The sequence below is a fragment of the Battus philenor genome, unplaced genomic scaffold, assembly GCF_028537555.1.
Source record: "Battus philenor isolate CCGP_79_NKW_IND1 unplaced genomic scaffold, ilBatPhil1.0.hap1 SCAF_14, whole genome shotgun sequence".
Taxonomy (NCBI): Eukaryota; Metazoa; Arthropoda; class Insecta; order Lepidoptera; family Papilionidae; genus Battus; species Battus philenor.
The window spans coordinates 11132855-11156724 of NW_027181676.1; the positions used below are offsets into that span (position 1 = coordinate 11132855).

General features: G+C 30.5%; 3 protein-coding genes across 7 annotated transcripts; 1 reads left to right on the top strand and 2 right to left on the bottom strand.

Moving 5' to 3' along the window:
• Positions 1–199: 199 nt before the first annotated feature.
• Positions 200–2961, bottom strand: LOC137918378 (uncharacterized). 2 transcript variants are annotated; one of them, XM_068761163.1, is made up of 4 exons: positions 2862–2961; positions 2439–2644; positions 2167–2330; positions 200–1427 (listed from the first exon to the last, which is right to left on the bottom strand). In XM_068761163.1, the coding sequence occupies exons 2-4, from the start codon at positions 2638–2640 to the stop codon at positions 1284–1286; spliced, it is 510 nt and encodes a 169-aa protein (XP_068617264.1). In that variant the 5' UTR covers positions 2641–2644; positions 2862–2961; the 3' UTR covers positions 200–1283. The 2 variants fall into 2 exon arrangements, with proteins under 2 accessions (XP_068617264.1, XP_068617263.1); XM_068761162.1 differs by having other exon boundaries at positions 201–1427; positions 2818–2961.
• An 82-nt stretch (positions 2962–3043) lies between these two features.
• IscU (Iron-sulfur cluster assembly enzyme) lies at positions 3044–4756 on the top strand. The gene is made up of 3 exons (XM_068761164.1): positions 3044–3340; positions 3455–3758; positions 4425–4756. The coding sequence occupies exons 1-3, from the start codon at positions 3248–3250 to the stop codon at positions 4496–4498; spliced, it is 471 nt and encodes a 156-aa protein (XP_068617265.1). The 5' UTR covers positions 3044–3247; the 3' UTR covers positions 4499–4756.
• An 8-nt stretch (positions 4757–4764) lies between these two features.
• LOC137918377 (protein Son-like) lies at positions 4765–22245 on the bottom strand. 4 transcript variants are annotated; one of them, XM_068761161.1, is made up of 14 exons: positions 21323–22245; positions 19083–19172; positions 18396–18587; positions 17635–17798; positions 15871–16046; positions 15537–15680; positions 15040–15110; positions 13788–13867; positions 13497–13570; positions 11490–11570; positions 10724–10831; positions 7797–7988; positions 5986–6153; positions 4765–4932 (listed from the first exon to the last, which is right to left on the bottom strand). In XM_068761161.1, the coding sequence occupies exons 1-14, from the start codon at positions 22144–22146 to the stop codon at positions 4819–4821; spliced, it is 2478 nt and encodes an 825-aa protein (XP_068617262.1). In that variant the 5' UTR covers positions 22147–22245; the 3' UTR covers positions 4765–4818. The 4 variants fall into 4 exon arrangements, 1 of the variants encoding a protein (XP_068617262.1); XR_011106687.1 differs by lacking the exons at positions 4765–4932; positions 5986–6153 and adding an exon at positions 8482–8573 and having other exon boundaries at positions 7899–7988; positions 21323–22244; XR_011106689.1 differs by lacking the exons at positions 4765–4932; positions 5986–6153; positions 7797–7988 and adding exons at positions 8498–8573; positions 9987–10099 and having other exon boundaries at positions 21323–22244.
• Between the last annotated feature and the right edge of the window lie 1625 nt (positions 22246–23870).

The following is a 23870-nucleotide window of genomic DNA, read 5'->3' on the forward strand; positions in this document are numbered from 1 at the left end:
AGTATATATTAATGAAAACAATCAGATTGTCAACATTATAATTTAAATGTTTTCATGAAATTTCATGCAGCATAAAATTTTTTGATAACCTATGCTTTTGTATTAAATTAAGAAGCCAACATGTCTGATAAATACATATATTGATAAGGAGAGAAAAATGAAACAAGCCTCAAAACTAACTTCATATATTTTTTATAATAAATTATACAGTGTGTTATTAAAATCCATTTTAAATGCAATGCACATATTTAAAAAAGGTAACAGTTATACCTTCTTTTTTGAAACGGAAGTAGAGTTTTGTGTAATTAAACCCTAAGTAAAATTTAATTCACTATTTTCACATCCAGGATATATTATGGAACATATGTTCAGTTACATATAATCAATAGAGCGTGGGCATAACATTTAAAACACACATTGATCATACCTAAATGAAAAGAGCACATCCCAAACTAATATGATAATAATTTATACTATAAAATTGTGCTGTGATGAACTTTGAGAAATTACCTCTGAAAAAAACTTTGATCAAAACTGCAGATTTTAGACAAGGTTATAAATGAAACATACATGTTAATTCTTATTTAAAATGTACTACACACATTTATCCTTACTTATTATAGCAAGTATTTGTTTACAGTATGCAGACCAATACTCAAAGACATTAAGCATCATGAATGACAATAAAGTTACTGGGCTAATGACACACTAATTTATATTTAAGGTGGGTTAGTGCAATATATATGCATGGTTGACAGGATTTACAGGACGGGAGGACAGTACTGTAATGTTATGGGAAGGGAAGTAGCCATTAAGAACAGTTATATTTTTCAGTCAATAGCATTAGAAAGTAATAAACAGTTCAATAAAGAAAACTGGAAATAGAATTGGAAGTACAAATACAAGACATTGAAGCCACAAAGTTTTATGGAAAATTATAGTTTTAAAAGCATTATTATAGACTAAAATATACTGGGTATAGTAAAACATTTGTATGATGTCTAAAAAATTTACTAAAACATAGGAAAAGTCAGGCAGGGCAAATGGTAACACATTGATATGTTCCCAAGAGACAAAGCATAAAATGGATAGACAGTTTAGGGAATTGATAGTTGTCAAAAAAGAAATGGTTGACAGAGGTATTTTGATATTTGGAAGGATTCCTAAATTGTTTGCTATAAATGGCTGTAATTGTTAATTATACAAATAAATATAAATGCTTTGGATACATTTAGTGCTTTTAAATTGCAAATTTTTCTGTTTCATCTATTCAAAATATAATTTTACCAATATTTTTCCAGAGATTGCACCAAGTTGAGTGGGTCTACATTAGGTCCATGTCTTTCAACAGGCACACCATTTTTATCAACAATAAACTTGGTGAAATTCCATTTGATGAAGTTACCGAGGGTGCCACCCTGCTTGTGCTGAAAAAATTAAATATATTTTTAAAACAAATTAATTTTTTTTTTCACATATAATAGATTACATATCTTACTGATGTCAAGTTGAGTCTTACATCTGCTTTGATAAAATGACTTAGACTTGAGAAGAACAAACAAAGAGAAACTGAATGGGACCATGTATTTCAATTATGTAAAATTGCATATACAGAAAACATTAATAGCCTGACAGCAAACACTCTGATCCCCAGATATGGTATATTCTATACACTTATTTATAGTACGGTAACCATTACAACACAAACATCATTTGAAAATTTTGTTTCCTTTTACTACTTAGTTAATAGAGTTTCTTGTTATTTAATTGATTTATAATCAAAATTACAGCAATAAATAAGATAAAGATTGGTCATGACATTAATTTTATTTATGATAATAGTACAACATATATTAAAGATATTAATACCAGATAGTGTTTGTTGTTTAGAAATAAGTATGGTGCAATCAATATATTGTGTAACAATATATTGATTGCACCATACTTATTTCTATTAATACGTTTCTATTATTATTACCATTTTGTCCCACAATTAAGCACCAAATTTTCAATCAGTAGAAAATATTACAATTAGAAATCTAATACATATTATAACTTCTAAATTTTTTTTGGAAAAATTAAAAGTACTAACTAGTTCGACTCTTTTGTTTGAATTTTCCTTTTCTACTACATACATTATTACAATAAAAAGATTATGAATGTTACCTTTAAAAACTTCCACAGTGGATGAGCTCCATCACCATTGACATCAATCTTTTCAAACATGTCAAATTTAACTTTCCGGTCTGATATAAAGCAGGCAATTTGTTCAGAGTCCCCTGGTTCCTGGCCAGCAAATTGATTGCATGGGAATGCTAAGATACGAAGTCCTGTAAAATGTAACGTATCATAACTTTAGTGTATCGTAGTTTTAGTGGTTCCAATGTATAAAGGGTCACCGATTGATATTTTTAGTACACTTTTAACTTAAAAACTACCTTTACTTTCGCCATATTGATCATACAGCTCATTCAGTTGCTTGTAGTTGTTAGCTGTTAACCCACACTGAGATGCGACGTTTACAATAATACAAACATGATCTTTGTATTTGCTCAGACTTACTTCCTCGCCTTTGATATTTCTTACAGTAAATTCGTGAATACTCGTTGCTGTTTTGTAATCCGTATTAGCATCTGCCATTTTTCTGTAAATTTTAAAAACTATTTATGTTGGAAGTTATTAAAAAATATTGTAACAATGTCTTGTTATTGTTGCAACCAAACAAATAATAAAACTGAATATATGTATAGAATCAGTTTGTCCATAAATGTATTACGTAATGTAAATATTTTAAAAATAAATAAAAACAATACTTACATAGTTGTAACTCGTGCACGAGATAAATAACAAATGCTACTAACCACCGGGACAGCTGCCTTACAAAAAGTCCGAAAAGCGATTGTCATGGTTCTAAGCGGATTTCAACTTTACTCTAAAGAAGTGACAGATGATTCAGTCGTAGTAGACAAATAATAAATGTCTAATGAAAAAACACTTAATGTCATTTTTTGTTAAGTAAATAAGTCCGGTGTACAACTAAAACACAAGAATATTACTTCATCTCTATCATATAAATAATTTTTTAGCATTAGCTTTTTTTGTTCTGGTATTATTTTGTTTGTGGTAGAGTAAAATCAATATCTAGAATCATTTTGTTTGCTGTCAATTGCGCAGAAGTGTGTTCTCAGGAAAATAGTTCTAACGAAGATAAATATCCTGTAATTTGTTTTGAGTAATACATTAAGAAATGGCGTATATAATTCCTAATTTACGCAGGTGCTTTTGCTTAAACAGCTCGAGTAACATCAACGTCATCCAGACCGCTGCGTATCACGCAAATGTGAGTTTGTTTTCCTTATGCAATATCAAATATTGATTTCCAATATCTCGGTCATTCTTTCGTGTTTATTCAAAAAAAAATTCAAAATTTAATTTAATTTTTGTTTCGTTATAGGTTATTGATCATTACGAGAATCCTCGTAATGTTGGGTCTTTAGATAAAAAAGATAAAAATGTAGGTACCGGTCTCGTAGGTGCTCCCGCTTGTGGTGATGTAATGAAACTTCAGATTAAAGTTGACGAAAATGGAAAAATAATAGACGCGAAATTTAAAACCTTTGGATGTGGTTCTGCTATTGCCTCCAGTTCCCTTGCTACTGAATGGGTAAAAGGAAAAACCGTCGATGAAGCCCTCAAATTAAAGAATACTGATATTGCCAAAGAATTGTCTCTGCCTCCAGTGAAGCTACATTGTTCAAGTAAGTAACACATGATTTTTTCTCAAATTATTTTACACTATTTAAGTATATTTTTTTAATTTAATTATATTATTAATAACTAGCCTACAAAGTACTGTAAGCAAATTTTAAATTTAGTGTTTGTGATTTGATACCAGAATGTTGATAAATAAACTGAAAGTCATACAAAACAACAGCGGAGTTATGAGTAGTTAGATGTTCATATCTAGTGTGATGAGTGATATGTCATGGAATGTCTGCTCAAGTAATTTAATAGTCTTAGGTGCCCCCTAATTTAATTAATTTGGGTTCTAATGTTGATGTTGATGATCAGAACTTGAAAAATCTGTGATCATGTTTTTAGGCTTTTGATGTGCTTGACCCACACTTGGAATAACCGCTGTAATGTGTCCGCCTGTCATGAATTAATGTGACTAGCATTCTTTAAAACTTACATCTAAAGAATAATTATCAAATCTGTTATTCTGTAGTTATGAATGTTCATTATAAATTATCAAGTATTTTCATTTTTTTGCCATATTTACATGAGGGAACAAAATGTTCATTTCTTAACATATTAGCATCCTTTTAAAGCTTTTGGTAATTCAATTATATATATTTGAAGATGTGTATACATTTTTTTTAAAGTAAATAATTATAAATTTTACATTATGATTCTCTTTTCAGTGCTTGCCGAAGATGCTATAAAAGCAGCTTTATCAGACTACAGAATTAAACAGCAGGAAAATCAGAAGCAATAAACATGATGAGAAGTGAGGAAGTTGGAACAGATCTGTGATTGAAATAAGAATATTAAGGTTGGATTGAAGGTTATTGTAGTTTAAATGTAGAGCTATATGCTACATAGTAGCAGTTTTATTGTCACATAATATTCAAAATGAAAAAAATTATGTTAGAGAAGTTGAAGAATACCATTAGCACAAATTTGCTTTTAGAATGACTGTTTCCATAATATTCAAATATGCAGTTGTAGAATTATGTCTGAATAAAATAAAAGTAATATGATATAAGTGTTTTATTTTTAAACATTGGTAAAAAAATGCAATGTCATTGTAATAAATTATTGCACAACAATGCCTAGTTTTTGCAAAGCCAACTGAGCGGCGTCTGCTTTAGCCTGTTTTTTATTTGCACTTGCCACAGCCGGTTGGTATTCAACTCCCGCTACTTTTACCTGTAACAAAGAATATATTACATAAAGTACTAGGTGAAATGGAATACTTAATCTGTTTTCCTAACTTTTATAGGTAAAACTATAAGCAGGTAACTGAAAAATGTTTCATTGTCTCACAATGAGTCATAATATTCCATAAATTAAATGATTCTATTTTAATGCTTAGGTTTGATAAAAAGTTAATTCAATCAATTCAAGAATACTTTAAATGTTCAAAATACCTACTTTATTCATATAAAATATCCCTTACATTTTGATTTCATTCTTATATTGTTTCTATGGAATATGGTTTCATTGAGCATAGTGTAAATAGATTAGTGTCAAAATATTTTTATAATACAAGAATTCTAGAAAGGAAATAATTAGTATCTATTTGCTTTAATACAAATTCTGTAAATATGTAAATAGTAATATGAAAATTTGGTTCATCAATTCAAATATTTTCATTTGACTAACCTACTCACCTCATTTCTATTTGATATAAAATGATCACTTGTACCCATAATAGTAAATCTTGATGGTTATTCAAAGCAATTATTATTCTATTTACATATCATGTAAAAATACAATTTGAACATCTCTTCTCAAATTCAAAGCCCTTCAATCCTCAGATTTCAAATACTATTTATGTCATACAAAAAAATAAACACACATTTGATATAAATGTTTCTTTCTTATCTAGTAATGTTATACAGATAAATGAAATAAACAAATTTTTAAAATATATTACCTGGGAATTGCTGTAGTGAGTCAAATTTCTGGTATATCCCGAGTGACTAGGATAGGTAGTATAGCTTTAAAGAGGTGATAAATGTGTAGTTCATTTAATGCCAATTAATGTGTGGAACACCATATCATCAAAAATTAAAGAATGAATAAGGTAGTAACAATAACTTAGTAAAAGGCTATTTTCAAACCTTGGATCACTACATATGTAAATAAACATAAATCATATTTGGTAACAAATGAGCTATTTGCTATTAATAACTATTTATGTGTGTGTATATGTTTATGAATGGAACTAGTTTTTGAAGTGATAACTTTAATACTAACCTTAAATAAGAAATTTTTCTTATGGTCTGGTCCACATTCGAAACATAGGTTGTATTCTGGAGGACCTAACTTCTGTTTAGAGCAGTATTCTCCCAGCAATGATACAGGGTGTTTACCTCCAGCGACCAGTGGAGCAGGACCTCTTCGTCCTGGCCTTTGAGGTTTTATCTGAAAATAAATATTTTATTGTATTGGGATACAACAAAGTCACTTTAAATATCAAAACAACATCATAAACATAGATTCAGCATTTTAAGATAACACTTTTTATTTGATTATTGATTGAGATAAAAGAATTTACAATATCTTTATAATTCTTCAAATCATTTGGTGGGCTATTGTTCAACTGTACTTCTTCAAACAATATTAGTTTTCCTTTCGTAGTTTGTTCTGACATTAAATAATTATTAATTGTGACTGTTTTTTGAATTATGAAAATGCTATGTTATTATAATTTTATATACAAATCAATGGATAACAAAATAAATAAATGGAGATGACTGTTATTTTTCAAAGCATTTTCAATGTCAATGTCATAGAAATGACTTGGTTTTTTGCTGTTGAAGTATTTATTTCTGCTATCAAATCATAATGTGCATGTATTAGTGTATTTTATTTGGAGAGTATCTAAGAAAGTGAAACTACATATTCACGATAGGACATCCATTGCAGGACATAGGTCTCCCCAAATTATTTTTACCAAGACCAATTAGAAACGTCCTATATCCAGCATCTTCTGATTGCTTTAACAGGTTTTTAAACTATTTGAAGGCTTAGTATTCAGGAGAACAATTAAAATTTTGATTAATTAACTTTTGTTTTTTTTTACCTTCCTTTGCTTTTATCTTCCTTTTTTCCTCTTTTATTTAATTGATGTTATCAATTGTATTGTTCTATTATTGGTTTTTAACTCTATTCCGTAGAAATAACCCACCCGTAAGAGATTGTTGTGCTAATGATTATTCCAATAAGTGTAAGCTAATTTTTAAAAGAATAAATCTGACAATCTTGTAGGTAAACATTATATGCTGCCCTTGCCAATCTTCTGGCCAAGGTTCTATGGGCTTATACTGTGTTGTATTGTCTGCCCATTGCAGTTTTAATCTGTTATTCTGATAATTATATATACAGTCTTAATTCTAACAATTTGTTACCAACAGGTAAATGCTTTGTTCATCTTTTTGATTTATAGTTTAAGATAAGTTTGAATTGGATAAAACAATTTCTAATACTATTTATTTCTACAGGTTAAATATGACAAAATTAATGTAAAAGGATATTTTAATGATTATCTTTAGTGGAAAACAAGCCACTATTATTTATTTCAAATATGAGATTATCATTATTTTCTAGTGATGTTACACAGAGAAAAGGAACAGACAATTTTGTAAATTTATGGGAATTGGTAACACATTTTTGCAGGCCTGTAAATTGTAGTTGACATAAGTCAAATGCGAGTTAAAGCTTTGAAGGGATAAATGTATAACTCATTTGCTGTCAATTCTATCTAAAAATAAATGGTTTTCGAAGTAATATATATATTGTAATGTAAATATAGCAAGAAAAAGTTTTAAAAATTCAGATTTATAGATATTAAAATGAACTATTTGCACTCATCATTATTATGTCATCCAATAGATGCATTAGACGCGTTGCATTGCAATGGAAAGATAAAATTTTTAGAATGATCAATATATATCCGGTGATTGGAAAAAAGTGTAAAAGATTTAAAGATTTTTTGCTAACAAATGAATACTTTCACCCCATTAACACTTTTATATAACATTACTTTATTAGATAACATTCTTTACCCCTTTTGCTGGTCGAGTTCTGACTTCTTCTTTAGACTGTAAGCCTCTCGTGTCCAACTTGACCTCGAGGAGTAATGGTTGGAGAGTCCCTGTGCCTTCTTTGCCCAGACCTTGGCCCGGAGTCCAACCCATTTTCTGCAGCAAATGCATGCCCATACCGCCTTCTACTGGCGCGGCTCGTACCAACTGATCCTATGTAGTCAAAACGAATGTTAAAAATTGTCAAATAGTCAACATATATTTAATAAACATAATATCAACACATTCATAAACAACAAGATAGCAGCAGTAATTGGTCTGACAAAAATATTTTAATGATTACAAAATATTAATTTACATTTTGCTCCATTGTATTATATTTTTCGCAATTTTTATTTTATTTTTAATACTTACATAATTATTGTAATTTTAAAATTCCATACATCTGGATATAGATATATGTTCGAAATTTACAATGTAGTTTTTAATACATGTACTATTATTAGTAAAAATATATTGGATCACCAAAAATGCGTTGTTTAAATTCATATAGTACAATAACTTTTTTAATATTATGTTAATTTTTTATTTTCTTAAAATTTACCATAAAATATGATTAACGGGAAAAGAAAACTCAAGTACATCCGTTAAATCGTCAATCCTTCATTGAATTGTACCTTTTTCTTTCCCAACAGCTGATACTTACCTCCTTGGTTTGGGAACATGGGTAAGCATTGCACTTATCGTCGGTTCGTGTCGCATCTAACGAAGTGTCCGCGTCTCCTTATCACTTAAAAGCTGCAACAAATATTCAAGAAATCCCCCTATAAGCCGGGCTTTCCTACGAGCTAACGAGAGAGACACGTATAACACTTTCTCTACTCCAGCTCGAAGAATTACGCGGCTTTTTACCAATTATATGCGACTGACTATATTTTGGAATGTTATTCAATTGTTTATATCAATTACATTAAAATTAACGTATTTTTAACATTTCCATTATACCTTTTTGACGTTAAAGCTGTTCCAGGCAAATTACACAGATAATAAAGAAATATTTTCAATCTGTCACTTGTATTTAGTAAGGTAATACATTTTTTATAATTTGATATTTTAAGGTTACGTAAAATCTGCTGATGATTTATTTAAATATAAAGTCAGTCGTTCAAAATAAATGAAAAGGGGAAAACTGAATATTTGTATGCTTGTTGGATTAGTGATAATTAACATGCCAATAGATTTGGCACGAGAATTACCACGCGGTAGGAGCTTCACATCTTGCTTGTGTAAAGAGCGAACCAAAGAGTTCTTTCTTCACACAACGGAAAATCATACGAATGTATGTTTTTAGTGATTATTGACGGTTATAACATCATTGCGACTGGCCTTAATATGTATATATGTCGCAGGACTATATATGTATTAAGATAACAGGTATTACTAAACATATATGTAAACAATCGATGCGAGGAAGAATTGGTATGGTTAGAATGCCGATAATTTAATTTAGTTTTTTTTTTCTATACAGAGAGTGTGAAAGTTTACTTCTAATACATTACAAATCTCTAGAAAGAGAAAAAAACTGAGATTAACGTTAATTAAAATTTCAAAGCTTTAAATTTACTGCATATTACAAGATAAAGGATAATATCTAATTTATTTCGTTTGTTCCTGTAGTAGGACGTCTATTGCTTGACATAGGCTTCACATATTCACATTGACATCAATTTACTTTATAGCATTTTAAACCAATTAAAAGGTTTTGTCTTTTACAATGTACTATGCCATGAAGGTAATATGAAATTTGTTAAGCAAAAAGGTATTCTTTGTATGATGCATGCAGACCAATAAACCTATATATTCTATACAAAGATTAGAGACATTATATTGGTTTGTTACTTCATTTTATCAGTTTAGTTTCCATATAACTTATAATAAAAAATCATATATTAGCATATCTGTTAATCTTTAAGCTAAATAAGGTGCTTTGTTGAAAACATTGTTCCACATGAACAAAATATTGATTTCATTATCATTTTTTTGTATAACGTTCACTGTTGGACATATGCCTTTTCCATAGATTTACAAAAGGACCGGTAGGAAACGCTTTGTGAGACATACACATAACAAAACGCAATAAATTGGGAATGGAATCCTAATGATTAACAAAGTCACAAACATTTTTTTTTCTAGAGGCAATGTTGTCCGAACCGTCAATCCGTGTAAACATATAGAGGTCAGAAAGTATAATACGTTTGTATTATAAGTTCTGACCGGCCGCTCGCGCTGGTTCATCGACTGATGCCGACCACACACGCTTTCAGCTGAAAGAAAAGCCATTGAGACGCTTAAAGTATTGAATGAAACCGGTGGCCGTCGTCTCGCAGAGCAAACTATCTAAACTATTATTTTTTTGGCATATTGTATTTGTTCATTACATTTTTAGCTTAACTGAGTTTTAAGTGATAAATCATTAAAGGCACTACTCAAAACTCTTTACAGTAATAAAACTCGCGGACTCTTCCAGAAATCCACCAATTGTTTTGTCACATTATTTATTTGGATTGGAATCTCTTCAAGTTTTAGGTTGCTCAGGCAAACAATCATTTAGATCATATAAGTACATATTAAAAATAGATTCAAAAGCTAGTTTTTTTTTTTAATTAAAAACAGTTTAAGAAATTTTTAAATGCATTTTTTTTACTTTACTTAAATATTGCAAATGTCATCATTTATAATATAAAATTTATAATGGTTACAAAGTTAGTTAATTCCACCGACGCCAGGTTTCATTTGATACTTTACTGAGACAATAGATATTTCATGTTGTAACAGCTCCGTCATAACAAGAACTCTATAATTCTATTGGTTTCATTGTGATGAAAAAGCTGTTGGAAATATTGAAAAATGCAAGCGAATTTGGACCTTATTGACGTGCTTTAAAATACCTTTTTGGCCCAAGCTTGTGTACCGCTGGCGAGTTCCTTCGGTGTGAGTATTTGGGCGCCCGTAGTTCCCGTAAACTGGCCTAACGCCTCCTTCGATGACCAACCAAACTGGAATATTATTATAGGTTTAGTTACTTATATGGACTCTGCACACTTGTGATTTAGCGTGTTTCCTAAACGTATATAAGTAGAGGCGACATTTTGCTTAGTGGAATTTTCGTTTTTGTATGTAGAAGAGACTGTAAAGTACTTCTTACTTTAAAGTAATGAAAATAACAAGAAATTGACGTGATGGTGATAGGTGATAAAGTGGTGACCTCAAGCTGGTATACGCGTCGTGCATAGGACCCCCACTAGGTGACCCGACGACATAGCGAAGATCGCAGGAAATCCCTGGACCGGACATTGTGGCAATTTTTGAGAGAGACCTATACCTTGCAATGCTAGCTGACTACCTGTTTTGAAATACAAAATCCTTGGTAGCACATCTATGTGTTGTATATAGGCAGACTCTACATGAGACCTTTTGAAAACAGCCACGTAGTGCTATTGAAACTACTGTACCGTTCTTCAAGAAAGCACATTCAGGCAGGAGGCCTAGAAAAAATTAGATCATCAGAACGGTGCGGTCAATACTCTCCCACGCGATACAGCGATTTCAGTATCAATATTAAAGATTTGTTCGTATTCATAATGTATTTTAACTTTTAACTATATTTGTTCATTAAAAGAAGGTAGGTTAAATTATTACATCAGATGTACTCACGCCACGTGTACTGCACAGTTCATTCTCTTCCTGTTCCTTGCGGATCATAGATAACTTCTGCGATACTATTGCTGCTATGTCCTGTAATAAATGATTTTAAAATAAGTAAATAATTCATTTTAAATAACCTGCCTTTTCTTATCTCAGTACTGAGCAATGGTAGCTCAGTGGCAGAGGGCTGAGACCTGTAATAGTAGGTTGCGGATTCGATTCTAGCGTACAGCCTTATGAACAATTCACACTCTACCCTACATCCCAAATATTTGTATTAGCTAACTTTTTGCAAAGGTTGTTCATTACATAGAAGGGTAAGGTTAGCAGATGGAATTTTATAAATGCCCACGATTTGTTTATTTTTTTTGGATTTGATATTAAGACATCGATCTATAAATACCTGGAGTTCAATAAAGTAAAAAAGTGTCGTCGGCGTAATGGATAATGTTAATAAATTTGTTATTCACTGTTATACCTATATCAAGCTAATCCAACGCTTCTCTGAAAATTATTTTCGAATAAATATTAATCTAGATTGGCTATAAAATACATCCTTGACGCACTCCTTGTAAATTTTCATTTTCGTATGTCAATTTACCTTTAATACATATTAGGGGGCCCAGAAAGTAATGTCGTTTTCTTAAGTTAAATTCAGATGACAACATTTTTAACAACTTTTTATTTGGTGCATTAGCCTTTTGGTTCCAATAGAGTTGTTTTATAAATCGCATGTCTTTAGAGTCATAAACGATAGACCGTCTATAATTTTAAGTGCTTTTTAACATTCAATAAGGCACACCATTCAAGCAAAGTAAGCAGTTCAATTTAATAAGAATTATCTTTATTTAAGTAGGCATTTACTTGCGCTATTGGATCATTGATTATTTTAATATTATAAGTAAGTTACCATCGGCTTGGAAGGTTGATCCGTTGAGAAGAGTTGGCCACAAACTCAACAGTTGCTTTTATAAATTAAATTAGTATCATATTGAACTTCCCTATGATGACAATCTCGAACTTAAAACAAAGCTATGGAATTTCTAAATGCCCTCCAGACTTCTGCAAAGCTCACAGCAAACAGTCTGGATTTTTTTAATAGTTACTTTTACAAACATTCTTAAAACGGTTGTTAGAATAATCTATTAACAAACTGTACTGTTGTGACGTATTTTTATCAGTTTTTGTTTGATGAACTTTTAAAATAAGTTTATTATTATTTATTAAGTGAGTTTATTATAAATGTGTATATGCATTGCCAACAAAGGAGTTACTAACTTTATGATAAAACTCAAAACGCATATGAAAAGTAAATTGACAGAAAAGCGATATTATTCAATAAACGACGATATTTAAACGACAAAAATCTTTGGTTATGATGTATTATGATTATGTAATATGATCGTAAATCGTACTGGTAATTTTTTTAAAAGGTGTACATGTTTTAAAAGTTTTTCTTGCTTTTTCTCCACAACTTTTACACCTTGCAAACCAGAGTGTAGTCTAAATAAAAAAGTTGGCGAACAATAGTCATGTTAAAAGTTCCAATATTCAATTAATTAATTCTATATTTATTTTTATGAAGCCTAGAGTTAGGAACCGTGTATGAAATTTCTATGTTTATTCTGGAGAGAGGAGGGAAAGTGGTAAGAAATTACAAAATGGGACACAGGGCAGTCTAAAAAAAACGATCACCGTTACGATGCTTTATAATCGATTATAGATATCTGAGAATATTTATCTCTTCGACATGTGATATAAAAATTATTTACCTGTTTTTCATTTCAGATATTTATTGTTTTATTTAAATTTGGTTATTATAAAAAAATATTAGTGTCATTATTCATTATTTTTAAAATGGGAGAATTTATTATTTGAGACAAAGTGTGGATTTGGTTTTTGTTTGGTCTCAAAGGTATAATATTGCACAGTTGCTCAACGGACCAAATTGACTGTATATCGCTTGTCGTCAACATAGTATTATAAATATAGCTTAAATGATAAAATAAAACTTACTATTTTTGGTTGATCAACGCCCGGTGGGTATACTTGCGGCTCAGGCGCAGGCAAAGCAGGAACTGATGACAGTTCTGGAAGTAAATTACTTCTTAATTGTTTTTTATTATTATTGCGCCTATTCTTCGTGGTTATAACCCTGTCAGAAACCCGTTTGAGTTGGCATTTGCCTTGGGCGACATGTTTAGTTTAACTGCTTATTTAATCAACAGATACAATCATTCCTCAGAATCATTCATGTCATGTTACACCCTGTATACATAAATGGGCCAAGCAAAATAAAACACTTACGACTTCCAGACGTGAATCCTTTCAAATAAGCCGGAGGTGATGTTGGTGTTAGTGAAGCGGGTAACGCCAGTGTTTCAGTACTACGAGAAATTAAAATAACACATTAATATATAATATACAACATATTAATATACATACACAAGTTCAATAAAGTTTGAACGAAATGTGTTCATAGAATGCTTAATGGAACATACAGACGTGTAAATATACACATATCACCGAAATATTTTTTTTTTCGATAAAAGTATACATTTTTTAAAAATGTATATTTGTTTATTACTAAGGGGTTTTATCTGTTGATATTAACCACCATAATTTATCTTAAATTACATCTACTATTTAAATAAAAAAAGATATCTCTAATCACCAAAAATATATATTTTGTATTACAACTTTGCTATTGTAGAGATTTTTTTCATAACTCCCCAATCCGGCCACCACCTTCCTTTATGTGATAGGATTATATATCTTCCATTACATTGCAAATTGACACAGACACAGTTGAGGGAAGTTAGTTTTTTTTATAATAAATCCAGAAGCTATTTCAAGGAGTGCAACCAGATCTGAGTTTCATTATAGTCATCAAATAATGTTTATTCAGTGAATTTCATTTCTCACCAGAAGACAAAGGCAGGCAGGGCTGTATCATTGTATGCCATATGCCTTTTACTAAACACTCTTTGTCAAATTATTCCTTCCATACCAACGAGTTGTTGTTCATTGTAAGATTTCATTTTGTCTTGTGTCTTGCATGTTGTCGTAAATGGTTACCCATGGTAAATTCCCTACTTCGACGACTAATGGTACTACTATATAGACATCCATTACATGACATTCATATATAAACAGAGCAAAATGGTGACCACTGTGTCGAAATTAGTCACATAAAAGATAGTATAAAAGTACCAATTAGTTCTCTCTTATTTAGTTATAATATGATATAATTTAATAAATATGGTCCAAAGCAATAGTTGGTTAAAGATACAAAGAGTCTCCAAAGTAGAAATAAACAGCATTTTATTAAAAACTACGAGAACAGTCAGAAGGGACTTTTTCGTATAATATTTGCGCAACTTTTTTTTAATAAATTCTATAAAATTAGATTCGGGTTAATTTTAAATTGTTTGTTAAAATCTCAAACAAACTATCTGTTAAGTAACCAGTTTTAAGCAAAAAGTCAGCTAAGGATGTCACTTACTCAGAAAGTCTTGACCTTTATAATAATTTCCTTATAAAAAATAATACATCTTACTTGGTGACTTCTATTGCAGTTGGAGCCAGTTTAGTTGTTGTTGTTGATGTTGAGTTTAGTTTAGCCACTTGCTGTGAAAACAATACACAACATTAGATCTATGTAGACAAATATTAATTAAAAAAAATTAATTTCTACTAGGGATTACAAGATATTTAAAAAACTTATAAAATTACATTATTGAATGAAATTTTTAATCTATTAAAGATATGTGGAGCAAATCTTTACATCAGATTTTAACAAGATCATGTTAATAGATTGAATATTTACATGCATATTTATTTAATGAATTGGGTAGTCATGAAAAGCATGTTTGGTGTAAAAAAATTCAGGGCATATAAATGTCTGTGTAAGAGCGATAACTAAACCTGTCTTCTAGAAATAGAGAAATAGTTCCTTTTGTTAATTTATACAGATATTAATAATAGTAATCAATGGAGCCTTCTTCCTTTTTAAGAATTAATAACATTTGACATTTAAAAAGCTTAAATATTTACCATATCTTTTTTTGGAGAAACCGGGATCCATTCGGAGGCTTTTTCTCTATGCTGTGATCCAGAGGAAACAGGAAACTGCAGTCGCAACTCTTCCTTGTTAGCAACTGGTACAAGAGTAGACTTTACCGGCAATGGTGCACCACCCTGGAAATACAATAAAATGATTATTAATTTTCATTGCAACCAACGATTTAAGCAATGCCATTTCTCATTCTATATGTTGGATGAAGTTAATACCAGAAAATACACAAAACATTTGTTTTTAAATTTTTAAATATAACATGCACTATAATTTCCTATAAGTTTCTAAAAATTATAGAAATTAAAAACTTACCCGTATATTCATTACAATGGGTGCCTTTTCTTTTACAAGGAAGGGGTGATGGAAAGCTATGGTATCCTCATTTTCACTCATATTTTCATCATTAGATGAAACTGAAGATAATTCCCCTAATGCTTCTTTCTTGGATAAATGTTTGCAAAAGTCTGTTAGTTCATCCACTGATTTACCTAAAAAGCATAAAAATTGGTTAACATTTTGTTAAAAATTCATTAAATTCTTTTAAATTGAGTAGACATAGCCTATATAGCAGTACATTGGAAATATTAACCTGTCAATAAAGTTAAATTTTTTTAATTATAATACAATAAATTCTTGTTTTCTTTTTTTTGGTTGTACTAAAGAATCTCAAAGTGGTCTAAATGGACTACTCGGGATCCATAAGAGGGAGAATACAGTGGAGTGAAAAAAATTGAGGCATTACAATTCGTAAGCAAATTTCCGATTTGAAAATTTATCTGCTTTTATGAAGATTTTTACTGTAGAACTTAAATGTTATTTAGACTTCACTTATTAATAAAGCCAGATAATATTTTATAGACCTCAATGACTGTCATCAAATTTGCATTCCTTAATTAGTACCTGCAGGGGGTCACCAAAACCAGTAAAATTTTGAAAGTGGTCTATGACCAAAAATAGTCTGGGAACTTCCAAATGTTCTTCAGAAGTATCTTGAATTAAATCAAATAAATATTTATTACATTACGATTGCATTATCATGTAAAAAAGAATTTTACCTATCTTGCTTGGACTACACAACTTTAGAAATTTTTGTACTATACTGACTTTGTTTTAATTTAAAATTAAACTTAAATATCTACTCAAATTCTCAAATCCATCAGTTGGATGGAATATATCCATTCATATCTACATATGACTTCAATGTACTTGCTCCGCTCCACAATATCAAAGATAAGAAATATATAGGCACCTTGCCTATTGAGTATGAAAATTACCACTGTGTCCATGGGATAACAACTCTTAGCAATAAGGACAGTGATGCGAGGAGGAGGATCTATACAAAATAAAGCTTTTTTTTTCATTATCTAGGCTTCATAAAATTAGTAACTCTTTTGTGGAAAACTGTGTATGTTATAATAACACACTTTATATAAGTTTCTAAAGTAAAGTGCTAAGTAATCAATTTAAAAAGTTTATAAAATATTATCTAATGGATTCAGGCGTTACTTCGCGGAAGTCCATCTTAAGAAAGAAAAGGACTAATATTTCTACTTCCGCTATGTAGCAGTAGTTGTGCAATAAAGTGCACCGTCCGCCAGCGCGCTGAAAAATGTGCATGCGAATTACACAAAGTGAACTCGGCGTTTGGCACTAATTGGTGTAACATTACTCCTGAGGATGCCCCGTGGAGGGGTGAAACAACGTGTTGAGTGATTTAACGGTGGTAGTTGTATACTACTGCTACATAGCGGAAGTAGCTATATATATTAGTCCTTTTCTTACTAAATAAAATATTGTTAAAAAATTCTGTTGTAGTCTAAAGGACTTTTCAAATGAAAATAGACTTGAGGAAATAATTTCTCTGACTACTATAATTATTAAGAATATTATAAAAGTGACCACAAAAAAGCCCATCTAAGTTTGTTCTGGGTTTTCCTCACATAGGGGCAAATTTAGAACCCACAAGGCTTAGACTTAAAGGATGCCTAAAGGAATCCAATCTGATTCTCGTTTCTATCAAATTGGACCCTGGCATTCTTCTCATGAAAAACACAAGTTATGTGAATAGATGAATACCTCCTGATTGTATAGCTGCCATAACTTGATTCCTTGTATGAGGTGGTAAAGCAGCCGCACCAGCAGGTACTGCGCCATTTTTGAGCATATTAATCGCATTTCTTCTCGCTACTTCCAGGAGACGTTTCTTCTCACTGTCTGCTAATTTCACACCACTTGGTGATCTTTGAAAGTAATTTTTAAGAACATATAAATTTCAATTAATTATATATATTAATAGATAAAACATTTTTCAAAATTGTACTAGTTATAAAAAAATATTTCCTTTAATAATTGTATATACTTTGCGATGTTTCTTTTTTGGGACACACACTTCCTCTTTGAAGCACAAAACCTATCACAAATATCTAGTGCAGATTGATGGATATCAAAAAATTTGCAATGGTTACATCTGTTCAATTATGCTTTTGATTAATTATGACATTATTATGAAAATGTAATTAGGACACCTATCGATGATCAAACTTACAACCTGTGACTGAAAACCTCACTTCTTAAACATTTGGCTATATCTGCATATAAAAAAAACCACAGGTTCTTAAAGGGGCAATGGAGATTTCCACGGTTATAGGTCTGAAAGTTAATGGAGTTCAGTACGAAATACCTCATCTTTCATTAAGAAATATTTTAACTAACAGTTTTATCTGTTATAATCACAGTGTAAATAAATATTATAGCTGCACTGGAATTTTAGTATTGTCGCCCATAATAAGTTGGAAGCCCGTGATCTGGAAGGAAAGTAAACACCACAATTTTTTTACCTAGACCGTCGCCCCCTGTGTCTGGGAGAGTGATGTCTAGAACGGTGTCGAGATCTTGACTTGGACCTCCGCCTGGAACGGGACCGGCTACGGTGTCGAGACCGACTCCTGCGACGAGATCTTGACCTGGACCTATGTCGACGTCGCTTAGACGCTGAACGGGATCGGGAGCGCCTAGATCTACTCCTTGACCTTAAAAAAGAGGTTCACTGAAATTTTTTTTATAGAAAACTTGCAAAATTTAGTTGATTGCATTGTACACCCTGCAGCTTAATTTCTGCCATATAACTTGATAAAAATACAAAGATTTCATTTAGCTATGGAATTTTGCAGGCTTTATTCTATCCATGAATTAATAGTTAAGAAAACGTAAGAGTTGATTGTTTAATTAGTTAATTGTTTGTGGTGCGAGCGGATGTCAAAAAATTAAATTTAGCAAATCAAAAAAGTATTTCCAAAAACTTTTTTGGAATTTACTCACAGTACAAGGAACTACTAAACCCTCCCTCAGTTTTGGTTATGCCAGTATAGTCTTCATAGTTTCTCATGGACTCAACATTGCCTGAAATTCCTTTTATTCTTTTGTATTAAATTTTTTTGATATTCTTTTCTAGACTACTACAGATATATATAAAAACTATACCATGTTATAGTATATAAATTAGTATTAATAAAACAAAACATTACCTTTTCTTTGATCTGCTCCTTTCTTTCCTTGAAGATTTATGAGAACTTTCTGACTTTGTTTTCTTGGCAATATTTTTCTCCTCTTCAATCCTGGTGAATAATCAGTTTTAATTAATATAAAGTAAAAAGCAAGAATTGTACAAGTTGTCTAAGAGAAACTGAAAAATCAAGAAAGTCTTGTAATAGAAAAAAAATTGAATTGTTAATGATGGAATTTCTTTTAACAATAGATAGCAAGTTAACATAAATCAATAACAATTCAACATGTTTTGGCAGCAGAAAGCAATAGAGCAGTAACTTTTTTACACTACAAAGTCACTAGTTAAACTTATTATGGTGAGTGGTTTACAGAAATAGGATAAAAAACATTTCAGTCACAGTTACACATATATAACAATAACAAAAAAGGTAATTGAAGATACAAACAGAACATGTCAAAATAAAGAATAATAATTGAAATACTGATTTTCAATCATGAGCCAGCCGACTGTCTCTGGCTGATCAGTGAAAAGAGAGATGTGTTTAAAGCAAAACAGCATCAAGCACAAGAAGTTACCATTATCACATAGGATATTTAGATACTTATTTACGGAAAGGTATTTTTTCTAATCAATTATGAAGGTAGCTTCAATGACATACTAAAAGATAAATTAATGAGAGGAACATTTTAAGTGTTCCTACCTGTTTTAAATTTTTCACAATTAAGGTAAGGGCACTAGTAGTTGACCGTTTTGTATGAAATTTTAAATAATAAGCGTTGTGTTTATCGTATCTAATTAAAAAATTAATTTATAAGTAGCTGCTCTCATCTATTTACAACTGCGGAAAGCTCAGAACTAAAGCGCATTGTGTGTAGCAGGAGCCGATAGTTGTTTTTGACAGGGTTCAACTGTGAGGCACGTTTCTTGATTTCGTGACTGAATATTATATTTTTTCTATGTGAAAATTAAAATTTTAAGTTTTGACATATGTGTGGTCTTATTTACCATAAAAGTAGGTTTTTATTCATATGGTCAACTACTGATGCTAAATACGGTCAATTACTAATTTTTTTCAGATTTTGATTGGTCAACTACTGAAGCAAACACTTAATATGAATCAAATAAAAATTTAAGTGTTTACGATTTGTTAAATTGAAAGACTTCTTAGCAAAACTTTATCTAAAGGGTATAAGAATTTCCTTTAAGCACCCACTGATATTCTAAAGTTTGAATGTATGTCGTCAATAAAAAAACATTTTAGCAGCGCTCTTAAGTGGTCAACTACTGGTACCGTTACCTTATGTTTTCTATGATGACAGATTCTGGGTATGAGGGAGTCATGCATAGGTGGTTTATAGTCTAAATATTGTTTTTGGTAGTAAAGCTCAAGGACCCTCACAGGTTGAAATTGCTTTATACTATTTTAATTTCCGGATTGGGAAGTAGAATGTGAGATTAATTATGACTTCTCATTTGTGTGACTTTATAATTTAATTAAACTGGGCCTGGAAAGTGGGCGGCGCCCAAATGATGTTCATTAAGATAACCACTAATGCAGTTTGGTACCTGAATGTGGGGAATATATATTGTTTCTAATATTGTTTTTTTAACTAAAAATATGTAATGTAATTAATAATTTAAGCACTCATTTTAAAATTTTTATTGTTTATAAGAGAAGCATTTGATCTCAGTCTCTCCTAATGTTAAGTGAAGACATGGTTGATGACCCCTAATTTATAGTTGGCTGGAAATAATGAGGACAGTAGGTTGTTCTACTCCTTAGTTGTTCACAATATAAGTGAGTTGTTGTGAAACACTAGGTGTTGGTGGATTTCAACAATGTATGGATATTGTGAATCTGTGCCTTTTGTTTTATGCAAGAAAGGAGACAGGGGATTTTTTTTTGAAAATAAAACCTAAAAGCAATTTTATTAATTTTTCAATTAATCTTGAAAAAATTGTTCCTTATAACTATAATTTTTAATTAATAAACAAAATTTCATTTCAAATACTTAAGTAACAAATAAACACATTTATAATTCATTGAAATGTTTTATGCACACCATTATTAAGATCAATTAGATTTTTGATTAAAATGCTATGTTACTGAATAAATCCAAGAATCAAGAAAGAGTGATAAGTTAAATAGAAGAGTTATTTTCATGTGTTTCGGCACACATAAGAATATTTATTGTACTGGGATATTTCAAAAATTAAACTCAGAGGTTAGTATTGTAATAAATACAAAAATCAACTTACTGTTTAATTTCCTCATCAGCCTGTTTTTTTAAAATGCCACCAGGGTCTGATGTTTTAGGAAACTGTGAGTTAACTTCTAGATCCTTAACTGAACTATTTGATGAGTCCGTACATTCTCCTTCTTCAACTTTCTCTGCTTTTCTACGAGCTTCTTCCTCTGCTTTCTTAACAGTTTCTTCAAACACTGTACTGAATTTCAGATTTTTTATTTGAATTTTACCTTTTGATTTATCACAGTCAGTTGTAGTTTGCTCTGACTTTTTTTCCAATTTTGGAGCATCTTTAGGAGATTCTGGCATTGGAATAAGACTAGTTTCAATAGAGGAAACAGCCGGTTTCTCTTTTTCCTTTTTAATACATGTATCTTGTTCCGCTTTTATTTCAATTTTAACTTTACTTTCTTCTTTGATTTCTGGAGTTTCAGCCTTGACAACTGTTTTACGCTTATCTGACGGTTCCGGTTCCTTCTTGATGAGGACTGGAGTGCATGAGCGCTCCAAGGAAGGCGAACGATGACTGCTCTTCTCTTTACGTTTAATTTTGCTTTTTTTTCTCTTTTTTCTTTTATGAGAATAGTCACTGTTCTCAGAACTAGTGCTGCTTGTACTTCGGCTCCTTTTCTTTTTCTCTTTTTTGTGCTTTTTCTTACTCTTCTTTGTTTTCTTAACTGAAATATCTTCAATCTTCGGTGGGTCAGCATTAAAAACGCTGAAAAGCTCTGATAGGATTTCGTTGGATGACTTTGATGCATCGTCTTTCTTACGTTCCGGAGTAGTTCTTTCTTTTTTAATTAGTTTATCAATTTTAGAAATTAACGTAGTCATCTTTTGGAAATATTTTATGTATTTATGATAGCCGTTAGATAAAATTCACACACTTATATCCAAACACTATTTAACTAATAAAATAATGACATTTTTCAATAACAGTGTTGTCAGTTACAATAATTATATGAAACAGGTTATATTACCTTTGTGTAACTAAATTTGGAGAGTTTTAATATGACCTCTGGATAAGAAAAAGCGTGTGATTCCTAGGCACAGGTAATAAAAAATGCGATATGAGTTGCTTTAGTAAAAAAATTTTTTTGGGTAGGTATGCTGAGTATATAAGTATGATTTTATAAATACATTCAGTCTTGATAACCAGAGTTAAGACCAGAATAGTATAGTAAGGTGTAATAGAATTTTTTCATCTGCCCTCTTGCTCAAAATAACGTGTAAATTTTTTTTTAGTTATTAAAATCAGAAAGATAAGTTCAATGAAAAGTTAAATTTTCCTAAAACTTTATGCAGTATCATATTACTGATAATAAACAGTAATAAGTCTTTTAATTACAATGAAAATTTGGAAATAGAATCTAATATTTTAGTAACTGTGTGTTACTGTGTCCTAGTTTTTTGAAATTATTTATATTTCTATGTTGTAGTAAGGAGACTGTTTTTGAACAATACGGCTATTGAGAAGTATTAGTCCGTTTGTCGTCGTAAAAATAATAAAACAATACAATTTGTGCATCGTACCGAAGAATAAAATGCCGAGTTCAGAAAAATACTAAGATTAGTATCGAATAATTATAAAGATTATGAAAAACGATCATTGGAAATTACGAAAACTACAAGTCTAGAAAAGTTAAATATAGCATTTTTTCGAGGATGGTTAAGCCAATAAGCGAATTGGACAGATAATTGTAGTGGTTGTTAACAATTGTAAAATTAAAAAAAACTAAACTTGTATTTAATTGGGTATTTTTAAATGGTGCTTAATTTTTAGTATGTTTATTTAATAAAAAGAATTATCCACCTTGATTCCTTGTCAGGACTTGGGTCCATGACTTTCATTTTCGGTTTTGCGATCATCAAAATATGATCAATGATATTGTCTGATATAAAATAAAACACCAAAAAAATATGAATAAATAGAATTCATTTATAATATCAAAATCAAATACAGTGACAACGGCCATTACTAAAAGTTTATACTGATTGATTAATACTTTTTCCTATTGACTTCGCAACAATTGTGGTTCTATCTTATACTGCAAAATCTATTCGTCTTTGATTAAAATATTCAGTAGGAAAGTTGGTTCTTAGATCTTTTAAATAATCCCTTTTTTGCTTCAATTGGTCAAAATCTTACTAAGGAGTGTTTTGGTTTGGCAAATGAGTATTTCACACTAGAAGGACTTAATTAATAGGTGACGAATTTTAACCAAATAATTAATAAATTCAGCAACATCACTAATGAGCATAGAGATCTAATTTAATTTTAAAAAATGTAAATTTTGACGAATTGGTAAAACGTTAAAATTTTTTAAAATAGCTGAAATGTTGTCAACCGTATTAGTTAATATTTTTAGCTACCCGCTATCTCGCTTTGTTCTTTTGATTTGCGCCAATGTTTGTGAGAGGTGAATGTATTTTAAATTAATATTTTAGGAGTAGAGGTTTTTAACCCAATAAAATGTGACTGTTTGTGTGAAATGAACAGCATCGCTGTTCGGTACGGAATACTTAACATATACATAAGGACTACTATAACATATGTA

Excerpts from the sequence above, each read along its gene's own strand:
- IscU (XM_068761164.1), top strand. The coding sequence starts at position 3,248 with ATGGCGTATATAATTCCTAATTTACGCAGGTGCTTTTGCTTAAACAGC. Across the intron at positions 3,341-3,454 it reads CCGCTGCGTATCACGCAAAT|GTTATTGATCATTACGAGAA; the intron begins GTGAGTTTGTTT and ends GTTTCGTTATAG. Across the intron at positions 3,759-4,424 it reads AGTGAAGCTACATTGTTCAA|TGCTTGCCGAAGATGCTATA; the intron begins GTAAGTAACACA and ends TTCTCTTTTCAG.
- LOC137918378 (XM_068761162.1), bottom strand. The coding sequence starts at position 2,906 with ATGACAATCGCTTTTCGGACTTTTTGTAAGGCAGCTGTCCCGGTGGTT. Across the intron at positions 2,645-2,817 it reads CGTGCACGAGTTACAACTAT|AAAAATGGCAGATGCTAATA; the intron begins GTAAGTATTGTT and ends TAAAATTTACAG. Across the intron at positions 2,331-2,438 it reads TCAATATGGCGAAAGTAAAG|GACTTCGTATCTTAGCATTC; the intron begins GTAGTTTTTAAG and ends TACATTTTACAG.
- LOC137918377 (XM_068761161.1), bottom strand. The coding sequence starts at position 22,146 with ATGACTACGTTAATTTCTAAAATTGATAAACTAATTAAAAAAGAAAGA. Across the intron at positions 13,868-15,039 it reads ACTGCAATAGAAGTCACCAA|TACTGAAACACTGGCGTTAC; the intron begins GTAAGATGTATT and ends AATTTCTCGTAG. Across the intron at positions 13,571-13,787 it reads AGGATTCACGTCTGGAAGTC|AACTGTCATCAGTTCCTGCT; the intron begins GTAAGTGTTTTA and ends ATTTACTTCCAG.